This window comes from Megascapheus bottae, chromosome 22, assembly GCF_031878675.1.
Source record: "Megascapheus bottae isolate mThoBot1 chromosome 22, mThoBot2.hap1, whole genome shotgun sequence".
Lineage (NCBI taxonomy): Eukaryota > Metazoa > Chordata > Mammalia > Rodentia > Geomyidae > Megascapheus > Megascapheus bottae.
Window position 1 is genome coordinate 10,219,268 of NC_143530.1, and position 19,037 is coordinate 10,238,304.

General features: G+C 38.2%; 1 protein-coding gene across 1 annotated transcript in view; it reads left to right on the forward strand.

Moving 5' to 3' along the window:
- The window catches only part of Btbd9 (BTB domain containing 9), a 338,683-nt gene that overhangs the window by 205,363 nt on the left and 114,283 nt on the right, over positions 1 to 19,037 (forward strand). The window contains exon 7 of the mRNA XM_090355745.1: positions 5,198 to 5,307. Coding sequence (XP_090211871.1) covers positions 5,198 to 5,307 — 110 coding nt within the window. The remainder of the gene's footprint in view (positions 1 to 5,197; positions 5,308 to 19,037) is intronic.

Sequence of the window (19,037 nt, forward strand, 5' to 3'; positions counted from 1 at the left end):
ACACACACAGAACTAGAAGAAAATATTAAAAGCATGGGGACCTGCAGAATGTACCTCCTTCTTGCTAAACAAATTGTTTATATATATTCTCAATGGGAAGATAGAAAATGTCAAATAGTAGTCATGGAAATGGTGAATTCAAATCCCAGGTGTCCTAAAGCTCTAGTTACTAAATGCTGTGGTTCGGGGCTATATGACCTCTTTGGCCACAGTACTTAACAGTTTTTCCATGGCCTTCGAGTTCTCCATGCCAGATGTTAAGGATCCTGTCATGTGCACCAGTCTTGGGCTAATTCTGGTTGTCATTATTCTTTGTTTAACCCAAGAATATAAAAGTTCAGTTTGAGAATAAAATTTCATTTATCAAAGATTAGAAGACTGATGGGGTTTGGCTTTGCTTGATCCCTTGAGAGCCTATTTAAATATTTCTTACCAAATTCAATTCTGTCTCATAGTAGAACTTACAAACAGAGAATAGTACATGACTGAGGCAAAGGTTAAGGATTAACTCTAACTACAGTGGCTTATGATCTACCAGAGTCAAAGACAGAATTCTGGGGAGTTAATGCAGGAATGTGCAATTTGCTAGCGTTCTGGATTTTCACTAATATGTTAAATAAAGATATTTGGCTAGAAGTTATTTCTGGTAGCATCCTGAGATGAAATGGTAGAAAAGTAAGGTATCAGAGGTTGTACCTTTCCACAGCGAATAAGGAATGTAGGGAAATCTCCAAAGCAAAGTATTCCTAGGGCACAGTACTGTGATGCCTCTGTAAGGAAATACGATTTTTCTCCCAGTACATGAGAACTGTAAACTCCCAGGGTTTAAAAAAAAAAAAAACCAGTAAGCCCTTTGTAGGGATGGATAACTGGATCACATGGCCTTGACCAGTCTCCCTAAATTTTGCCTTCTCTGCCAAAGAAGGAAACCAGGAGGGAGAGGGAAAAGGGACATGGGAGGAGGAAGGCCGCTAAATTTTAGTTCCATGTATGGGCAAAAGATTCTTCCTTTGCTTCCTTAAAGACTAAGAGTCAATGCTGATAATACCATTAAGCCAGGAAGTCCATGTTGTCTAAACATCACCTGCTCCCAGGGGCTATAGTGCCCATCCTGTGGCTCCCTAAGAGGGAGAACAGTTTGCTGCCTGTGTGGCTGCTCCTTGGCCTGCCCCCTAGTGAACATACCACTGCAGCAGCCGGTCAGGAATGCTCTCCCAGGTCCCCGGTCTTCTCAGTTGAACCCGAGAATGGTCACCTTCCAGCAATCATCTAATAGTATCCTTCTCTGTCAGAGTAATATTTTTAGATATTTAACTCATTTAAATACCCTATAAAGTTTGTATTCCTGACCCTTCTTCATAGAGGAGGGAACACATCTGAAAGCAGGTAGTGCTAGACTACAAACCTGTCCTGTTGGACTCTAAATCCACACTCTTCCAACACTCTTCTTTGCTTTCTGGTTTTAGCAGGCTGTCTATCCTTGGAAGCTTTAGGCATTAATAGAGACAGAATCTTTCACTCAGAGTCTCACAGCTTTAAGAAACTTCATTACTGAAACATCTTGTTCTGAGTCGTGCATAGGATCCAGATTCTGTCAGTCACTTGAAGACAGCTAGCACAATGAAAGCAAGGAGGTTGGAACCTGACTCTTATACTGGGGCTCATGTGGACATGATCCGCCCTCCTCAGAACCAGCCAGTCTGTTGCCTATCTGCCTTCTGCAGCACCATTTAAGTTTTAATTATCTTCCAACTGTCTGAGCTGCTGTTGAGGACCTCAGAGAGAACAAAGGATTGCTGTTACAGTTTTTATCAGTGGTCCTCTCTAATCACTGATGAAGTCACTTGCTGCCTTTGCCCTTATTACCAGGTTACATCGGGGAGTAACTACACTGGAAAGAGTGCTGAAAAGGAAAAAGTCAATATTGAGCTTTACCGATTTGGTATCTAAAGAAAAGATGGCAAGATTGGGAATGTGGCTTAGTGGTGGAGTGCTTGTATGGCATGGAAGAAGCCCCTGCATTCAACTCCTCAGTAGAGAGAAGAAAAAGAAAAGAAAAAAACTGGAAGTGGTCCTGTGGCTCAAATGACACAATACTAGCCTTGAGTGAAAGAAGTTCAAGGACAGTGCACAAGCCCTGAGTTCAAACCCTAGATGAAATTTTGCTTTATTTTTTTCAAAGATGGTAAAAAGGAAAACCCTATTTTATCCTTATCCCCAGACTATTGTTATCGTTGTTGTTGGGTTATAATAACTCTGTTCTACTTTGGGATGCTTTGTTATAAGTTCTGTTGAGGAAACTTGTCCAAGTCTAGAATGGCATGTCTTCTCACCTCCAACTCATTGTTACCGCTAAGCTGACCAGAGTCTCTGAATTATTTTCTTTTAATTTTATTATCTTTAAATAGCTGTACAAAGGAGTTGCCATTTAACAAAGCAGTTTATAAATACAATGCATCTTGAAGAATGTTAACCCTTTCAATATTCTCACCCATCCTTCCCAACCCACCCTTTCCCTCACTGCTTATTTTTATAGGATATACTTTGAATTTTTGACTGCATTCTTCCTATTTCTCATTTGTGTTATCCCTCTCCCCTTGATGCTATCCCACCCTTTTCAAGCCCCAGTTTCCTGAGTGTTTATTTTGTTGAACTTTGCCTTTGTCTTTCTTAGTAATTGAGTTCTCCCTTGTATCTACTCTATTTTAGCTAATATGTTTATCTACACTTGCTTAACATCCAGGGTATTTACTCATATGTTTATAAGTTCTAGCTTCTACATTCAAGGGAAGATATGCAACCATTGTCTCTCAGGGTCTGAGCTATTTCACTTAACATAATTTTTTCCAGGTCTTAATTTCCCACTAGTCATTGAAGTTAGTCATTAATTGAACCAATAAGACATTTCCCTTCTATAGCTTTACTATAGGAAGGAGGAAGTGCTTGAGAAGAAGGAACCTGCCTTCTTTCTTTTGATGTCATCATCTTAAACATGTGTATTCAGTAAAAAACTTACGCCAGTTTTGTAACTTATGTTTTAATTTTAAAGAAACTTAGAAAGTATTGTGGAAATTGAATAATTAAAGTGGCTGTGAACGTTACATATAGTAAGCTGATCAAGAAGTGTGATATACAGTGGTGAATTGCTAATTTGACCTCAGCATTATGTACAGAGATAACATTATCTTCATATACAGAGAATTTTTTTAATCTCTTGGTGCTTTTCCAACCACATATATTATTTTGTTTATTCTCACAAACACTATCATTAAGGCTGTAAAACATATTCCAGTACAACTTTTTTACACAGGGTAAAATTTAGGAAATAGCTATTATCTAAACTTAGAAAAGTTGATTCCCTATAATGTTTTGAAAAGAAAAACAAAGAAGGAGGGAACTTCCCAGCATCCCCATTGGTCTGTCTAGACTATATTTAACCTTAAGAATCACCCAGGGGAAGGGCCCCATTAGTCACTTCCTGGCTCTTTGTGTATACTGGGAGTGCTATCTTTCTGTTGGTAGCAATTTGACTAGGGAATAGGAAAATGATCTGATCAAATTCCATCAAACTGTGTTCCTGTTCCCTCCAGGGTTGCAGACAACAGCACTCAGTCTGTCATGGCCCTGTGCGGTTGAAAATGCTACCCTGCTTAAGTTACTGTGGGTTTAAAGAAATGGACAAAATTAGATTCAGGCCAGGGTGCCAGATTGAATGCACCCCTTCCCTTCCAGAAGCATCAAGGTTCCCTTGCCATCGGAAAAAGGCCACACAGTCCAAATTACTCAGACCAGTAAGAACTTCTGAATGACCCCACCTAGCTGAGTCCAGTGGAACCAGCCCCTTCTGTTTACTCTGATGGTTGAGGAGATCAGGACCAGCCTTCTGCTTACCCCACAGGTTCTGGTAAGAGGAACGGTTGCTTGATTCTCAGCTCAGGAAGAGTGGTGTCTCCCTGCAGTATGGTTGAGCACACTGACAGCCTGTCCAAGAGATCACATTAATATTAGTTATGAAGATGAGTGATCAGCTCATGTCAAGGAGCAGATGGCCTAATGAGGGATATAGGGAACAACACCATGAGAAGAAACAGGAAGGAAAACAGCTCTTGATACCAAATCCTTAAACATGGTCTCCCTAATGGGAATTTTTAAAATTGATTTTTACCTTATACAGTTAACTTAGAGTTATGAGAAATATAAGGAAATTACTTGAATTAGTGAGCAATGATTAACTCACAAGTAAAATTATATCATCTAAACTGAAAGTTGTTTTACCCACAGTGGGAGGATATTACCAAAACCTTGCTCAGCCTATCAAATCCTAATTGAAGTCTGCTCATTTAACATGCCCTATGTGTATAGTTCCTAATTTGGAAGACCATTATCAGTTAATCTAGTTATTTTTTTCCCGTTTTTTCCTTTGAATTCCAGTAAGACAGTGTATGGCACATTCCTTGTAGAATTGTGAGGCTCTCAGAAGAGTGAGTTTGTCTGTTCATTAACTTGTGAATTGTCAGTCCTGTTGGAGAGCAAAGGGAGCAAGTCACTCTACAGATAATGCTTGTTTGTTGGTGTTGATGCTTCTAGGGAGAAGGGCAGGGCAAACAGGCCTACTGGACAAAACTGCACTGTGTGCAGAGGCAAGATCTGTAGGGCCTAAAGGGAGGCTGCAGAGCAATCTAGGCCCTCTGCAGATCACTTCCCAGCAGTAATTTGGGGGTGAAGGGGCTGGCATAATTATGTAGGGTTAACTTTCTAATGGAACTTAGGAACAGTACTTAAAAGACATGGAGATTTTCAATAAAGAGTACGTATGCATTTTCCCTTTTGAACAGGGAAGCAATAGTGATTTCATGTATTTATCTCCAATGGATAAAATCTTTCATTGATCTGGGACGCATTTGATTTTATTTCGGCTTGTGTACATGTACAGAGATAAGGGTCCCATAAGGGACCATTATAAATGTCTCGTGGGCATATACTTGGACTGACATTCAGTTTGATTTTTCCAGGTACATTCAAGTTTACTTCATTCTCTGGGAAGTGGTATCTCCCTGCATTTGCTCTTTTCCTCTAGCTTTAGTTGGAGCCAGCTGTCCTGGTTACTATGTATTTAAATGATAAACCTGTCCTGCTATTTTTTTTGTTAGTTGGTGGATCTCATTTACAACAAAGTTTCTTTTTTTGTTACCCTCAGGTATATTCGAATAGTTGGGACTCATAACACAGTGAACAAGATCTTTCACATTGTGGCTTTTGAATGTATGTTTACAAACAAAACCTTCACTCTGGAGAAGGGACTGATAGGTAAGTGTTAAAATTGCATTTTGTATATATTCTTATATTTTTGTCTTCAAATACTTTGTTATTCCATTAATTCATCTTTCTCTGCTCTAAGGGCTAGGTAATTTGAATGCCTTATGACTGAGTGACAGAGAAGCAGTAAAAATAATAATTGTAGTAAATGTAAAAGAATGTAAATATTATACTAGTAATTAAAATTGAGATATTTTAATAATTCATCCAGATTTGCAGTGTAGGATTTGCAGAAACTCTCATCCCAGGGGCTTTTCTGGATTTATTAGTAAGTGAGATTGGTAAGACTCCGTATGATATGAATTGGATGCTCATGCTTTGCAGTGCTATAAGGGCATGTTGGCTTTTGATTTGATATGAATGGTTTGCTTAGCTGATTTCATGGACAAGTCAGTCCATTTTTCCGTGCTTAGTCACGTTCACCACAAGAAAAATGCCTGCCTATAATTTAAATAATACCATAGTAACTAAACTGCTGTTGCAAAAAATCAAGTTGCTGGGTAAGAAATTCTCCCTGACTGATCTTTGGGAAGAATATTCTTAATTCTGGGTCAGATATTTGTTTTCTGTGGTGTTTGGTTTGGGTTTTATTTTAGGTAACACTTAGCTGGGTATTGTACATAGCCCATCCCAGGTCTTGATGTTTGAAACAGCATGAGTGGCTTTTCCCTTCAAACTGCTTATTCCCTGTATTTCCTCTTCTCCCTTCTTTTGGCCTGGTTTTTACCCCACTTCAGCAAGAGATCACAGGTGGGCTAGTGAGATCCTTGCCTCTGTGCTTCCACTGCTGCTTCCTTTGAGAAGTAGCTCTGTGTCTAAATGTACCTGCTCAAGGACCCATGAAATTCTGTGCCTTTGGGAAAGGCCTTACTTCTTATGTTTTTCTGAAGTCCTGTCCATATAGGGAATACCCAACCACATTGATATATGTGGTTAAAAACTGGTAGTGATAGAATGGGGAAAATGGGAATTTTTCCAAAATTAAAACTCCAAAAGTAAATTGAAAATTCCATCTTTGAACAGACATCACTAAATTTTCCTAACACCTGTTTCATTTCTAATTATAATCCTTTTTCTTACGGAAATTTGGGAGGGTAATATTAATATAGTAGTAAGAGTGGAAATTCTTTCACTGTGTAAAGAGCTTTTAGAGTTCAGCTAAAATAATTGTTTTGATTTTAACTTTGTTATGGTATAATTTTTAAAATTAGACATCAGTGTTAATTTTTTTGTTGTTACATTTAAGTAATTTGAAAACATGTTTGGAGCACTATGTGGTGTCATCCACCATCTTTTAAAGACTATCTAGGCTGGTGAAAATCAGGCTGTAGACAAGAGTGCTTCTCCTGCTGCCTGGTACTTCTGTAACCTGTGGGGCTTGCTGTGTGTGATTGTATAGCCAGGAGAGGCCTTGCTGAGGAGAGTCTGAGGCACCAAGGTCTTTTTAATCACAAGATGTGTAGCATCATTTCAACTCCATGGGCAGCATTTTTGAACATGTAATATTGAAGGTGCCATTTACTTGTCAGTCTTCTTATTGAGGAAGAACAGGTTTGTGGACACTGTAATTAACCAAGAAACAGGTCTGTCTGGCAGAGAGGCCATTACAAGAATGAAACTCCGAATCAGCTATAGCGTGGAAGGTGGCTGTTGGTGGCATGTTCTGTCCAGGCTAAACCAGTGAGCATTATCAGAGGCCAGAATAGTCTCAGGCATGTCAGATAAGGGAAGAAGGTTGCAGATATTCAAGAAGTATTTTTGTTCCCTGAGCTCTTTTCTATGACATTCACAAGTTTGACTACAAAGAACACTGTAATCATCTCTCTGTCACAGTCCCTCAACCGAATGGGAACAGTGGTGCAGATAGGCAGCTCTGCATGTGCCCTTGCCAACAGATGGCCTGTAGTGGGAACCCCTTGGGTCTTTCTCCAGACCATCTTCATAGCTTAGAGCGCTGTGCAGTGTAGACAGACTGGTGGTGTGAATGTGACCAGTGTAGGGGACAGCTTTATCCTCTGTCTGACATTGCAGCTTTGTTTAGAACACCCTGGGGTTTGAAATTTGGTGGCTAGCTTTCCTTGTTGATTTTTTCATGCCTCTCAGAAATGAATAGTCTGCTAGTGGGGGCTCAGGTATGTCAAGATTTATCAAGAAATGTGTTTGTTTGTTTGTTGATGAAACTGGGTTTCTTGGACTAACCTGATCCCTGGGCTCTAATGATCCTTAGCCTCAATTCCTTAGATAGCTAGGACTGTGAATGCCTCTGAGCACCCAGCTCAGGGGTCACTTTACACTGTAGATTCCCACTTCTTACTCCTTATATATTCTTCCCTGAAAATATGTTTCTACCTTTGGAACTTCTTCCTTTCATAGTCAGGATCCTCTAATTATTCTCCTATATGCCTTAAAAATGACTTTTAAGATATCTGATTTTTTTTTTTTTTTTTGCCAGTCCTGGGCCTTGAAATCAGGGCCTGGGCACTGTCCTTGGGTTTTCTCAAGGCTAGCACTCTACCACTTGAGCCACAGCACCACTTCTGGCTTTTTCTATGTATGTGGTACCGAGGAATTGAACCTGGATCTTCGTGCATGCTAGCCAAGCACTCTACCACTAGGCCAAACTCCTGGCCCAAATAGTAATTCTTTTAAGAATGTTTGGTCATGCATTGGTGGCTCACACTTGTAATCCTAGCTACTCAGATGACAGATCTGAGGATTGTGATTGAAAGCTAGCCTGGGATAGAAGGTTCATGAGACTCTTATGTCAGATTAACCACCAAAAAGACCATAGTTAGGACTACTGCTCAAATGGTAGATCACTAGCCTTTAGCAAAAAAAAAAAAAAAAATCTCAGGAACAGTGCTCAAGACTTGAGTTCAAGCCTTAGGAACACATGCACACACTTATTGCTGATTATTGTTCAATTTTTCCTCATTGTTTCAAACTGGAGTAAGAATATTTGTGTTTCATAGGTTGTTACAGTTCAAGGGGAAAAAAGCAGGGCTGAGACTGTAGCTTGTACAAGTGAAATACCCTGGGTGTGGTCCTCAGCACAATCAAAATGAAACAATTCAGATAAGTTCCATATGCCAATAGTTATTACTTCTTAGGTTCCTTACTACCTAGAGTCCTTTAACTTTCTCCATTTTATTGAATTTGAACAAATTAGATTTTTGTACTGGTTTCTGACAGCCTGGATTTGAGTCTTTGAATGCTAATGGTAATGTTCATCGTTACCTATATGCTAAATCAGATTCAAGCAATTTTGTTAGTACTGCTTCTTCATGAGTAGTGTTAGATGTGTCTACCAATAAGCACAGAAAAGGTAAATACTTGCCTCTCTTGACTATTTCTGCCCATTGATGATTATTTCCTAGATTCATTTTTTCATAATTTGAGATCACAAAATGTTTATATTCCAATTCTGCCATTTTGCCTTTTTTAAAGAACTGCCTATAAAGAATAGCTAAAAACACGGTATTGGAAATATGAACACAATTACTTAGACATAAAAATTTATGACTGTAGACATGTTTTATTACATAGATTAATATGAATATGACATACAAACCCTCAGCCTAATTTTAATTATGTTCTAAAATCTAAGTGCCAGTGGTTGTATATAGAGATTCCCTTTTTGAATACTTGTTTAACATGTCATTTGTAATATGATGTAAAAATCAATGTTAATAAATTCTTTAATAAAAAAATGACATGTGAAAAAAAGAGAGTAGCTAAAACTATCTCCCTAACGAATAGTTAAACATTTCCCTAAGGATTCTGGTGATCCTGAGATTCAGTTTGCCTAGAAAAGGGAGGATAATTGTTAAATTCTTTTATTGATCCCTTTGTAAATGAAGAAGCAGTTCCCTAGCATCCTTCAAAGATGGCCAAAGAGGCTTTTTTGTGGGGCTTCTTAAAGGGAAGTGGATACAAATTTTTTTGAATTTATGGCACAGTACTTTTAGTCATTTGCAGTTATTGCTTTTCTTCAAAATGTCTCATCGTTAGCCTCTTCAAATTGGTTTCAGAGTCCTTTTGATGTAACTTCAGAACATTGGTAGCTCTTTGATTTCTGCCTACATAGTGCACCAGTTCATATTGCATATTTCTTGACTTGATCTGGAATTTTCCATTTATTTTTATTTGTTTGGAAGTGCTGGTATTTGAATTCAGAGCCTCATATTACCTAAGCAGGCATTCTACCACTTTTGTCATAATTCTAGCCCTAAATAGAGATTATTAAACAATCTTTCTTCTCTGTAGTGGGAAATGACATTTAGAAAACTCAGTGAAAGAATGAGAGATAGTCCTTGCTACTGTGTTTGTCACTGTTCCTGGGCATTTCAGTAGTCAGAAGTAGGACATGCGTGCATATATGTTTACTCAGTTATATGTGATACTTATCAGATAGAATATAGTAATGAGTATGTCCTAATTCTTATGCTTCAAATTCAGCTCCTTGTGGGCTTAATTTAATCTTTTGATATTTCTTCTATCTACTTTTCTCCATACTAAAAATCTTGGTTACCAGTGTCATAGCACAATAATTTATTTACTTTAGTTCCATTTGTACAAGATAGTGTTAGGGCAACTGTGACAACAATATCACGAACCATATGATCACTCAAAATAATTTAAGGCTTTTATAGTTACTTTTTTGTCCCTTAGGTCAAATAGTCCACTGGAAGTGTTTAGTAAAATCACTTTAAATTCACTAGAACACACCATACTAGTATATCATTAGGTTCATATGGTAAATTTTCTTCTCTGTATGCAGGGATTGTCTTTGAAATGTTTTTGTTTTATAGCTATGTGAAATACATGGTTTGAAAGTCAAATCTATAAAAGAAAACCCAAGCTTCTATTTTTGTTCCTTCTTCCTGTATAATGTATTTTTTTCTCTTTAGTATATTTGACTATCCTTCCACTTAAAAATGTATTCTTATATATAACTATGTCAGTATTTAATATGTTCAAATATAGATAATGAAGTTTGTTAACATTTCATTTTTATTTATATTAAATATTTTAATATATATACTTGATCTGTAGTAATATTGATACATAGTATATGTTTATACTTTATACCTCCTACCCTTCCTAAATAATTAGCAGTAATACTATATTTGATACAAACTTTTCTCTGTTTTGTTTCTCTGTAGTTATTTCCTTTGCGTGGCAATGTGGTGCTCAGTGTTAGGTATGCCATAGTTTATCCAACCAGCTTACATGGCTCCATAGATGAGACATTTGGGTGTTTGCTCACTTTGGATAGATCCCTAAAAGAGTTTTTACATGATCAAGTTGTGAATGCACATAGAATTTTGCTTAGAATTGCCAAATGTATCTTTATAAAGATGATACCATTTTAAAATTTGCACGGGCATTGTATGGTAAAGACCATTTCCCCACAGCCTTGCCAGTGGAGCCCATTATTGACAAATTCTTGGGGGTTTTGCAAGTTGAATAGGTAAGAAATAATATCTTGTTGCAGTTTTTAACTCTATTCTCATGAGAGGAATTGAGTATATTTTCATATGCTTAAGGACCATTTCCACTTCTTTTTTTCCTCCTTTAAATAGCCTTTCTCTTCTTATGCATCTCATAGATGAATAGAGGATATGCTCTTTGTAAGACCTGGGGGAGCAGTAAACTTCAGCTGATAGTACAGTATGGTACTCATATTAGAGGGATCTAGTTTTCCCTTTTAAGGTCTCCTGGATCTTCTGGGAAATGTCTGTAAGTCCCTCTCCATACTGGTTCTTGGCTCCTTTGGTGTGCATAATAGTATAGAGGATTGAGATAGGCTCAATATCCAGAGGTTTTTCTTTTCTTTTTGCCAGTACTGGGGTTTGAATGTAGGGCCTTGTCTTTGTTCAGCTTTTTGGCTTAGTTGTCACTCTATCACTTGAGTCACAACCCAGCACTGCTTTTTGCTATTTTGGAAACGGAATCTCATAGATGTTTGTACCAGGCTGGCTTAAAGCAGCAGTTCTTTGGATCTCAGCCTCCTGAGTAGCTAGGATTATAGGTATGAGCCACAGAGCTCCACAGTATGCAGGATCTTGACCTGGATAGGAAGATGACTATTCCTATTACTGATCTTAGATTTTTATGTATTACCTGTATGTCTACCAGCATGTGGCTATTAGGCCAGGAAGACCAGTTTCTTTTCTGTTTCTGATTGAATAGGGTTAAACTCAGGGCTTTAGCCTTAGTAGGGAGGTGCTCTACCACTTAAGCTACACCCTTAGCTGTTCAGAATACCTTTTTTAAAAAAATATTATATCTGTAGGTTTATTTCCATACAGTTTCATTAATTCTGTTTTTTAAAAATGTTTATTGTAAAGGTGATATACAGAAAGGTTATAGATAATGAGTTCATTTCCTTTTGAACAGTGTCATCCCTTTCCTCATTCTCTACTAGTTTATCCAACCCAACTTCCCTCTCCCCAAAGTTGTGTAGTTTATCACTGTAGGTAGTTTCTTTCTGGTTAGCAATTGACTTAGAGCATCCTGTACTGGTAGCGTAAGCATAAGAACTCTGTTGCTGAAGCTGTCTGACACTTGACTGTCACCAGTCCTGGAACAAGGCTTTCTGAACAAGATTGCTGGCACCCATTTTATCTGCTGCTCCCATCACTAACAGAAGCTGACAGAATAGAACATGCTCTCTTCCTTCCTCCAACCTTCCAGTCTTCCAGCCATTTCTTTGCCTAATTGAACCAAACGCCAGGCTGGTGAGGGGAGTCTGAGAGCTCCAGTTTGCCAGGATTTAACCTCGAAGATAGAAGAAGGAGAGGGAAAGTCAGAAGATGAAACCAAACAGATGGCTGGCACACAGCCAGAAAGACAGCTGCTTTGTAAAAAGGGGTCCTTCATCCGGAAACCTACCCTCCATTTCAGAGCCCATGAACAACACACCAACTAGGTATGAAAATGAGAACCACTGAGAAAACCACAGAGGCGTGCAGGAAAAACTATTTAGTAGAGTATGAGGAAAATCAAACATATTTTCTTTCCTGGTATATGATAAGACTCGGTGAAAAATGCTGTTTTTGAACTGAGCCTTGAAGAATTCAGTAAATTTTATAGAGCATAACAAAAGTGCTAATTTACGTAGCAACAAAAATAGGTGACACTTATTTCCCTCAGAGGAGCTGAAAGCAGGAAGTAGAAATAGGTAGTCTGGTTGTAACTCTCACTTAAAAGTACTTTGAGATTGTAACAGAATGTTTAGAATGCTGTAAAATTTCTGGGCAAGTAAACAAAGTTGAAAATCTGAGTGGGGGATGACTTCTGGCCTTGTTTGAACTGTGTTTAGGAAAATAAGCTGTCCTGTAGCAGAGAGGGATCAGGGAGCTTACTAGCCTGGGAAGGTGTGAAGATGCCTCCACTGCAGCAAGCTGCTGAGGGCCTGGGTGGAGCTTTCTCTGATAGGCTCCAAGAGGCTGTTTGCTTCCAAGACTCATTTCTCTAACCAGACATTAGCCCAATTCTAATTGTCAGTGAACCTTAACTTCTTCAACTGCTATAAATTACTTGCATAAAGCAGAAATTTTAAAGAGACTGCCAAGTGTATTGTAGGCACTGGGGATAGAAAGAGATGCTGGTGAGTTTCTGCCTTGGTGGTTCAGATGATGTAATAGAGGAGGAAGCCTGAAACACCAGGTGATAAACAAGAAAATAAGCCATGAATTGAGAGGTTTCAGCAGATGCAAGGAGAACACCAAACAGAAGAGGAGCCTAGCCTGAGCTAGACTATGGATATGGCCTGGATAAGAGACAAGGCCTCCTGAAAGTCTCACCAGATTCATTCAGGCCATATCCATAGTCCGTTGGAGTGGGCTGTCTTCTGTAGAGGGCTGTGGAGTGGGATGTGGTTACTTGTAGTATTCACTTTGTATTGTAGACGCATGTAAGTGAATGCCCCACCATAATACAGATAGGATATCGTACAATTTGTCTCTTTTCACAGAGCCCATATGCTCAAAGAAGAATGGGATACAATTGTCACATAGGAGATGCTGTGGGATGATGGTCAGAAAATAACTTCTACACAGGCATTTAGGATCTCCAGTTCAGTGTGTGTCCAGTTATATACATATGGATCCTTTCACTATTTTTTCCATTTTCTGTATTTCTTTTCAGTTAAAAACTCCCTGAAAGGTTTTTTAGTTTTCATTTTATAGATCTTATTCCTATATTTTACAAGACTAAATAATTTGTTTCTTGTTTTCCTTTTAGTAAGGAGTAATGCTATGGTTTTAACTTGGGGTCTCACATTTACTAGGTATATACTCTGTCACTTGTCATGACTTTTGTGTTTTAGTTATTTTTTGGAAAGGGTCTCACAGTTTTGCGTGGAGCCAGCCTTAGGCCACAGACTTCCTACTTGTGTTTTTTAGTAGCTGGTGATAGGTATGTACCCCAGGCCTACCTTATTACTTGAAATGGGATCTCACTAACTTTTTGTTCATACTGCCTTGAACCTTAATCCTCCCACTTCCGTACTGCTCATGATTACAACCATGAGTCACTGTCCCAGCCCTGACATAACTTTTTTTTTTAAACTAATGATGTTCTTGGAGCTACCTATGAGCTTTCTCATTAGGGATACTGAATTAATTAATCGTACTAACTAGTCAAAATAAAGGAAGCACAGCATTAGTGCAGAATAAACTAGCAGATAAATTAAGTAGTTACCCAGACTCGGAAGTAGACTCCTACGAGGCATAAGTATATAGTGAAGGATCAGGTTTGAAGCCAGCCTGGCCAGAAATGCCAGTGAGACTCCATTATCAATTAACCAGCAAAATGCCAGGCTGGAAGTATGACTAAAGTGGTAGAATGCCAGAAGTAAGCAAGAGAGCCAATTAAGAACAAGAGGCACTGAGTCAAGCCTTGGTACCAGCATAAAATAAAACAAAAAAATAGGGTACTAGGGGCAAGGACTTTGGCCTAGTGATAAAGTGCTTGCCTAGCATGCATGAAGACCTGGGTTCTATTCCTGGGTACCACATACGTAGAAAAAGCCAGAAGTGGTGCTGTGGCTCAAGTGGTAGAGCTCTGTCCTTGAGAAAAACCCAAAGACAGTGGTCAGACCTTGAACTCAAGCCCAGGGCTGGAAAAAAAATTAGCAGAAAACAAAACAAAAACCCATTGCCTAATAGGAGAGAATAGAGAACACAGAAACAAATCCACACATGTACTGTCAGTTGGTCTAAGACCAAGGTGTCAAGTGTGTACAATGGGAAAATAAAAGGCAAATATCATGTAACCCTTTTATTAATTATAATAAAAATATATGAAAAAATAAAATAAAAGTCTCTTCAGTAAGTGATGGTAGGAAAATTGAATATCCACATGAAAAAGAATTAAAATGGACTTTTATTTCACACTGTAAACAAAATTCCAACTCAGTTGGATTATATACACATAGCATAAGACCAGAAACTAAAACTACTGAAGGAAACCTAGCATAGGAAAACTACATGATATTGATCTGGATAATGAATTTTTAGATTTAACTCCCAAAATATAGGCAAAAATAGATGACTATAACTACCTCAAATTAAAACACTTTTGCAAAGCAAAAAAATCCATAAAAACAGTTAACACTGTGAAGTATAATATACAGATTGGCCTAAGGTATTTTGCAAGCCATATATCTAACAGGGGAATTAATATCCAAAAAATTTAAGGAACTCAACTCAACACCAAGACTCCCCCACCCCCCCAAAAAAAGAAAACAATCCCAGTTGAAAAAAGAAGCAAATAACCTGAATAGATATTTCACCAAAGAAGACATATAAGCTGACAGATGTGTGAAAACATGCTCAAAATCATAAATCATTAGGGAAATGCAAATTAAAAACACAATACGAAATTGTCTCACACCTGTCAGAATAGCTGTTATCAAAAGATGAAACTTAACAAGTGTTGGCAAGAATGTGGGGAGAAAGGAACCCTTTGCACGCTGTTTGTGGAAATTTAAATTAGAATAGCCATTGTGGAAAGCTATATGTAGGTTTTTCATGAAAGCTAAAAATAGAATTACCAGATGATCCAGAAGTCCCACTTCTGCATATTTCCTAGCAAATTTACTGTGTTTGTCAGAAAGAGGTCTGCAACTCCCATGTTCGTTGCAGCTTTGTTCACAGTAACTAAGATACAGAGTCAACCAAGGGGCCTGTCAACATATGACTAAAGAAAATGCAGCATATAAACACAATAGAATGCTACTTACCTCTAAAGAGGGAGGAAATCCTGTCATCTGTGACTACCTGGATGGAATTGGAGATCATTTTGCTAAGTGAAGTGAACCAAGTATAGAAAAGCAAGCAGCACATATTCTTATTCAATTGAGCATCCAGAAGCTGAGCAGAATGGTGCTTATAGAGACAGGGAGAATAAAACCTGAAAGCTCAGAAAGAACAGGTTTTATTATTGTTGCACAGCATGATAAAAATAGTTGATAGAGTCTTGCAAGGCTAGTTTGCTAATACATGCCCTTGATGCCAGCTACTCGGCAGACAGGGGCAGGAGGGTAAATTTGAGGCCAGCCCTGCCAAAATTAGGTATGCCTTAGCTCAAAAACAAAATACTAACATAAGGGTAGGAGGCCTGACTTAGAAGTGATAGAAAGCTGCCTAGCATATGTAAGGCCGTAGTTCAGTCCTCAGTATCTTTATCTTATACACAAACGCACATGTGCACGTGTACACACATACACACACACATGCACATACACACAAACACATATACAGTATTATACATTTTAAGTTACCAAAAAAAAAATTTCATGCTGGGCATTAGTGGCTCACACCTGTAATCCTAGCTAGTCAGGAGGCTGATATCTGAGGATCATGGTTAAAGTCCAGACAGGAAAGTCTGTGAGACACTTACTCCAATAAAATACTCAGAAAAAGCTGGAAGTGGCACTGTGGCTCAAATGGTAGAGTGCTAGCTTTGAGCAAAAGAATTTCAAAGGTAGCACCTAAGCCCTAAGTTTAAGCCCCAAGATTGGTACCACAAAAAGTAAATTTCAGGGGGCTGGGAGTTTTGCCTAGTGGTTAAAGTGCTTGCCTAGCATGCACGAAGACCCGGGTTCGATTCCTCAGTACCACATACATAGAAAAAAGCCAGAAGTGGTGCTGAGGCTCAAGTGGTAGAGTTCTAGCCTTGAGAAAGTCCAAGGACAGTGCTCAGGCCCTGAGCTCAAGCCCAGGACTGGCAAAAAAAAAAAAAAGTAAATTTCAGGGGCCGGGAGTTTCGCCTAATGGTAGAGTGCTTGCCTAGCATGCACAGAGACCCAGGTTCGCTTTCTCGGTACCACATACATAGAAAAAAATCTGGAAGTGGTGCTGTGACTCAAGTGGTAGAGCACTAGCCTTGAGAAAAAGTCCAAGGACAGTGCTCAAGCCCTGAGTTCAAGCCCCACGACTGGCAAAAAAAAAAAAAGTAAATTTCAAATGTTCACATTGAAAAAAAAGTTAAGTGTTCGAGGAAGAGGATAAGTTAACTCACTTCATTTAATTATTGTGCATTGTGTTCGCAAATTACATATGACTGTATACAGAGATTCCCTTCTTGAACACTTGTTTGTTAAACATGACATTTGGAATACGACATATACTAAAATTTACATCATAAATGGTCAATTTATAGTTTTATAACCCTCACACAATACAGAAATGTGTTCAGTAAAATAAAACGTTTCTGTTTTATCTTGCATCCATCTTGTTATTATTAGAATTGAGTGTTGTTTTATGTTTCTTTGCACCTTCCCCTGTCCCTGTCTCTGCCTATTTCTCTGTGTCTTTCTGTCTCTGTCTCTGCCTCTCCCTCCTTCCTTCCCCCGCCCCAATCAAGGATTACCTCTTCGTATTCTTTGCCAACTTTTCTTTTTGATGGTTTGACATTTGGTATGGACTGTATGGACATTCATTCTTTGCCTTTTCTATATATTACAGCTGTCTCTTCCCAGGCTGTGAGTGACCTTTTTTCTTTGTTTATAATTTCTTTCATGTCAAATGGTTTGAATTTCGAGTTGATTATACCTGTAAATCATGCTTCTACATGTTGTGTCTTGTTTAGAAACTCAACCCCCAGTCCACAATATAAAAATATGCTTTCCTGCAGAGGAAAAATCTCCTGGAGATTTGGGGGTTTTGGGGGGGGAGGATATTGTTGGTGTATAAGTGTGTTTTGGGTCTGAGATAAAGATCTAGCTTTTATTTTTAAAATATGAGAACAATTGTCTTGAAATCTCTAATTCTTCCTTTTCTTCAATGATGTAAAATGAGCATATTATCATAGCCTTACCTCTATTGTAGTTCCGTGTTTTATATTTTGCTATCTTATATTAGAGATATACACTCAGAGTTATTCTTTTTTCCTAACTTTTTAAGGCTATTCTTTCAAATTTTCTTTTCCAGTGAGCTTGAAAATCAGCTTGTCAGGTTTCATCTTAAAATCCTGTTGGCAAAGATGTTACAAAATGAAAATGCATAGTGAGAATGTTGAGAAATGGGCAGTCTCCCATCCTGTGAAGTAAGAATGGTACAAATGTTCTAGAAAACATTTCTATTAAGGGTCTCTACTCCTTGATCTGCTGCTTCTACCTTTAGCAATGTACCCCATGTGTATATGAACATTTCTTCTATATAGATGTTCAACATAGTGCTGTTTATGATAACCTAAAATAAGGACAGTCTATCAGTACCCAACAGCAAAGGCATAATGAAATAAATCATGCCATTCATCTATCAGCCATACATAACTTAGGGAAATGCCCATAATACAGTGTAAAATGTAAGTAGATACCATCTGTATAGCCAGAGTGATGCCAGTCTATGCAAGTTGAAGAAAACTTTATTTAGTTTTATTTTTAAAAATTGATTTGCTGGGACCGGGAGTTTGGCCTAGTGGTAGAGTGCCTGCATAGCAAGCACGAAGACCCGGGTTCGATTCCTCAGTACCACATACATAGAAAAAACCAGAAGTGGTGCAGTGGCTCAGGGTAGAACACTAGCCTTGAGGAAAGCCAAGGACAGTGTTTAGGCCCTGATCTCAAGCCCAGGACTGGCAAAAAAAAAAAAAATTGATTTGCTTTATTGTTATTATAAAGGCAGTGTATAGAAGGATTACAATTATACAAATCAGGTAATGAGTACATTTCCTTTCATACAATATCTTATTTTCCCTCATTCTTTCCCAGTCCCTCCCTCCCTCCGTCTTTACCCATAATTGGTATAGTTCATTTTCATCCATGTCCAGTGAACTCCACTGTTGCACTTTTTTACTTACATTTTGTACTCTCCCCCCACCCTCCCAAAGATATACTCTTGAATATATCATACATAAAGAAAAGAAGGCAGAATCATCAAGTAACAAAAATTTCAAAGATTTTTTTTCATTTTCATATCTTGGAGTTGTTTTCAGTATATGTATCTTATTTTTTAAAAATATGTATTGGCACATACACATTAAACCTTTTTGTTTCTCTCTTAAGAGTATCCTTTTTTGGTCTCACTGTTGGTGACTATCTAGAATCCTGTATGAGTCATCATATCACAGCATCTTTTAGGTCTAATTTCCACATTATCAAAGAGAACACGGGAGTTTGTATCTCTGAGCTTGACTTACCTCACTTAACATGATTAGTTCCAGTTCCATGCATTTCCCATTGTTATATTCTTCCTAATGGCTCTGTA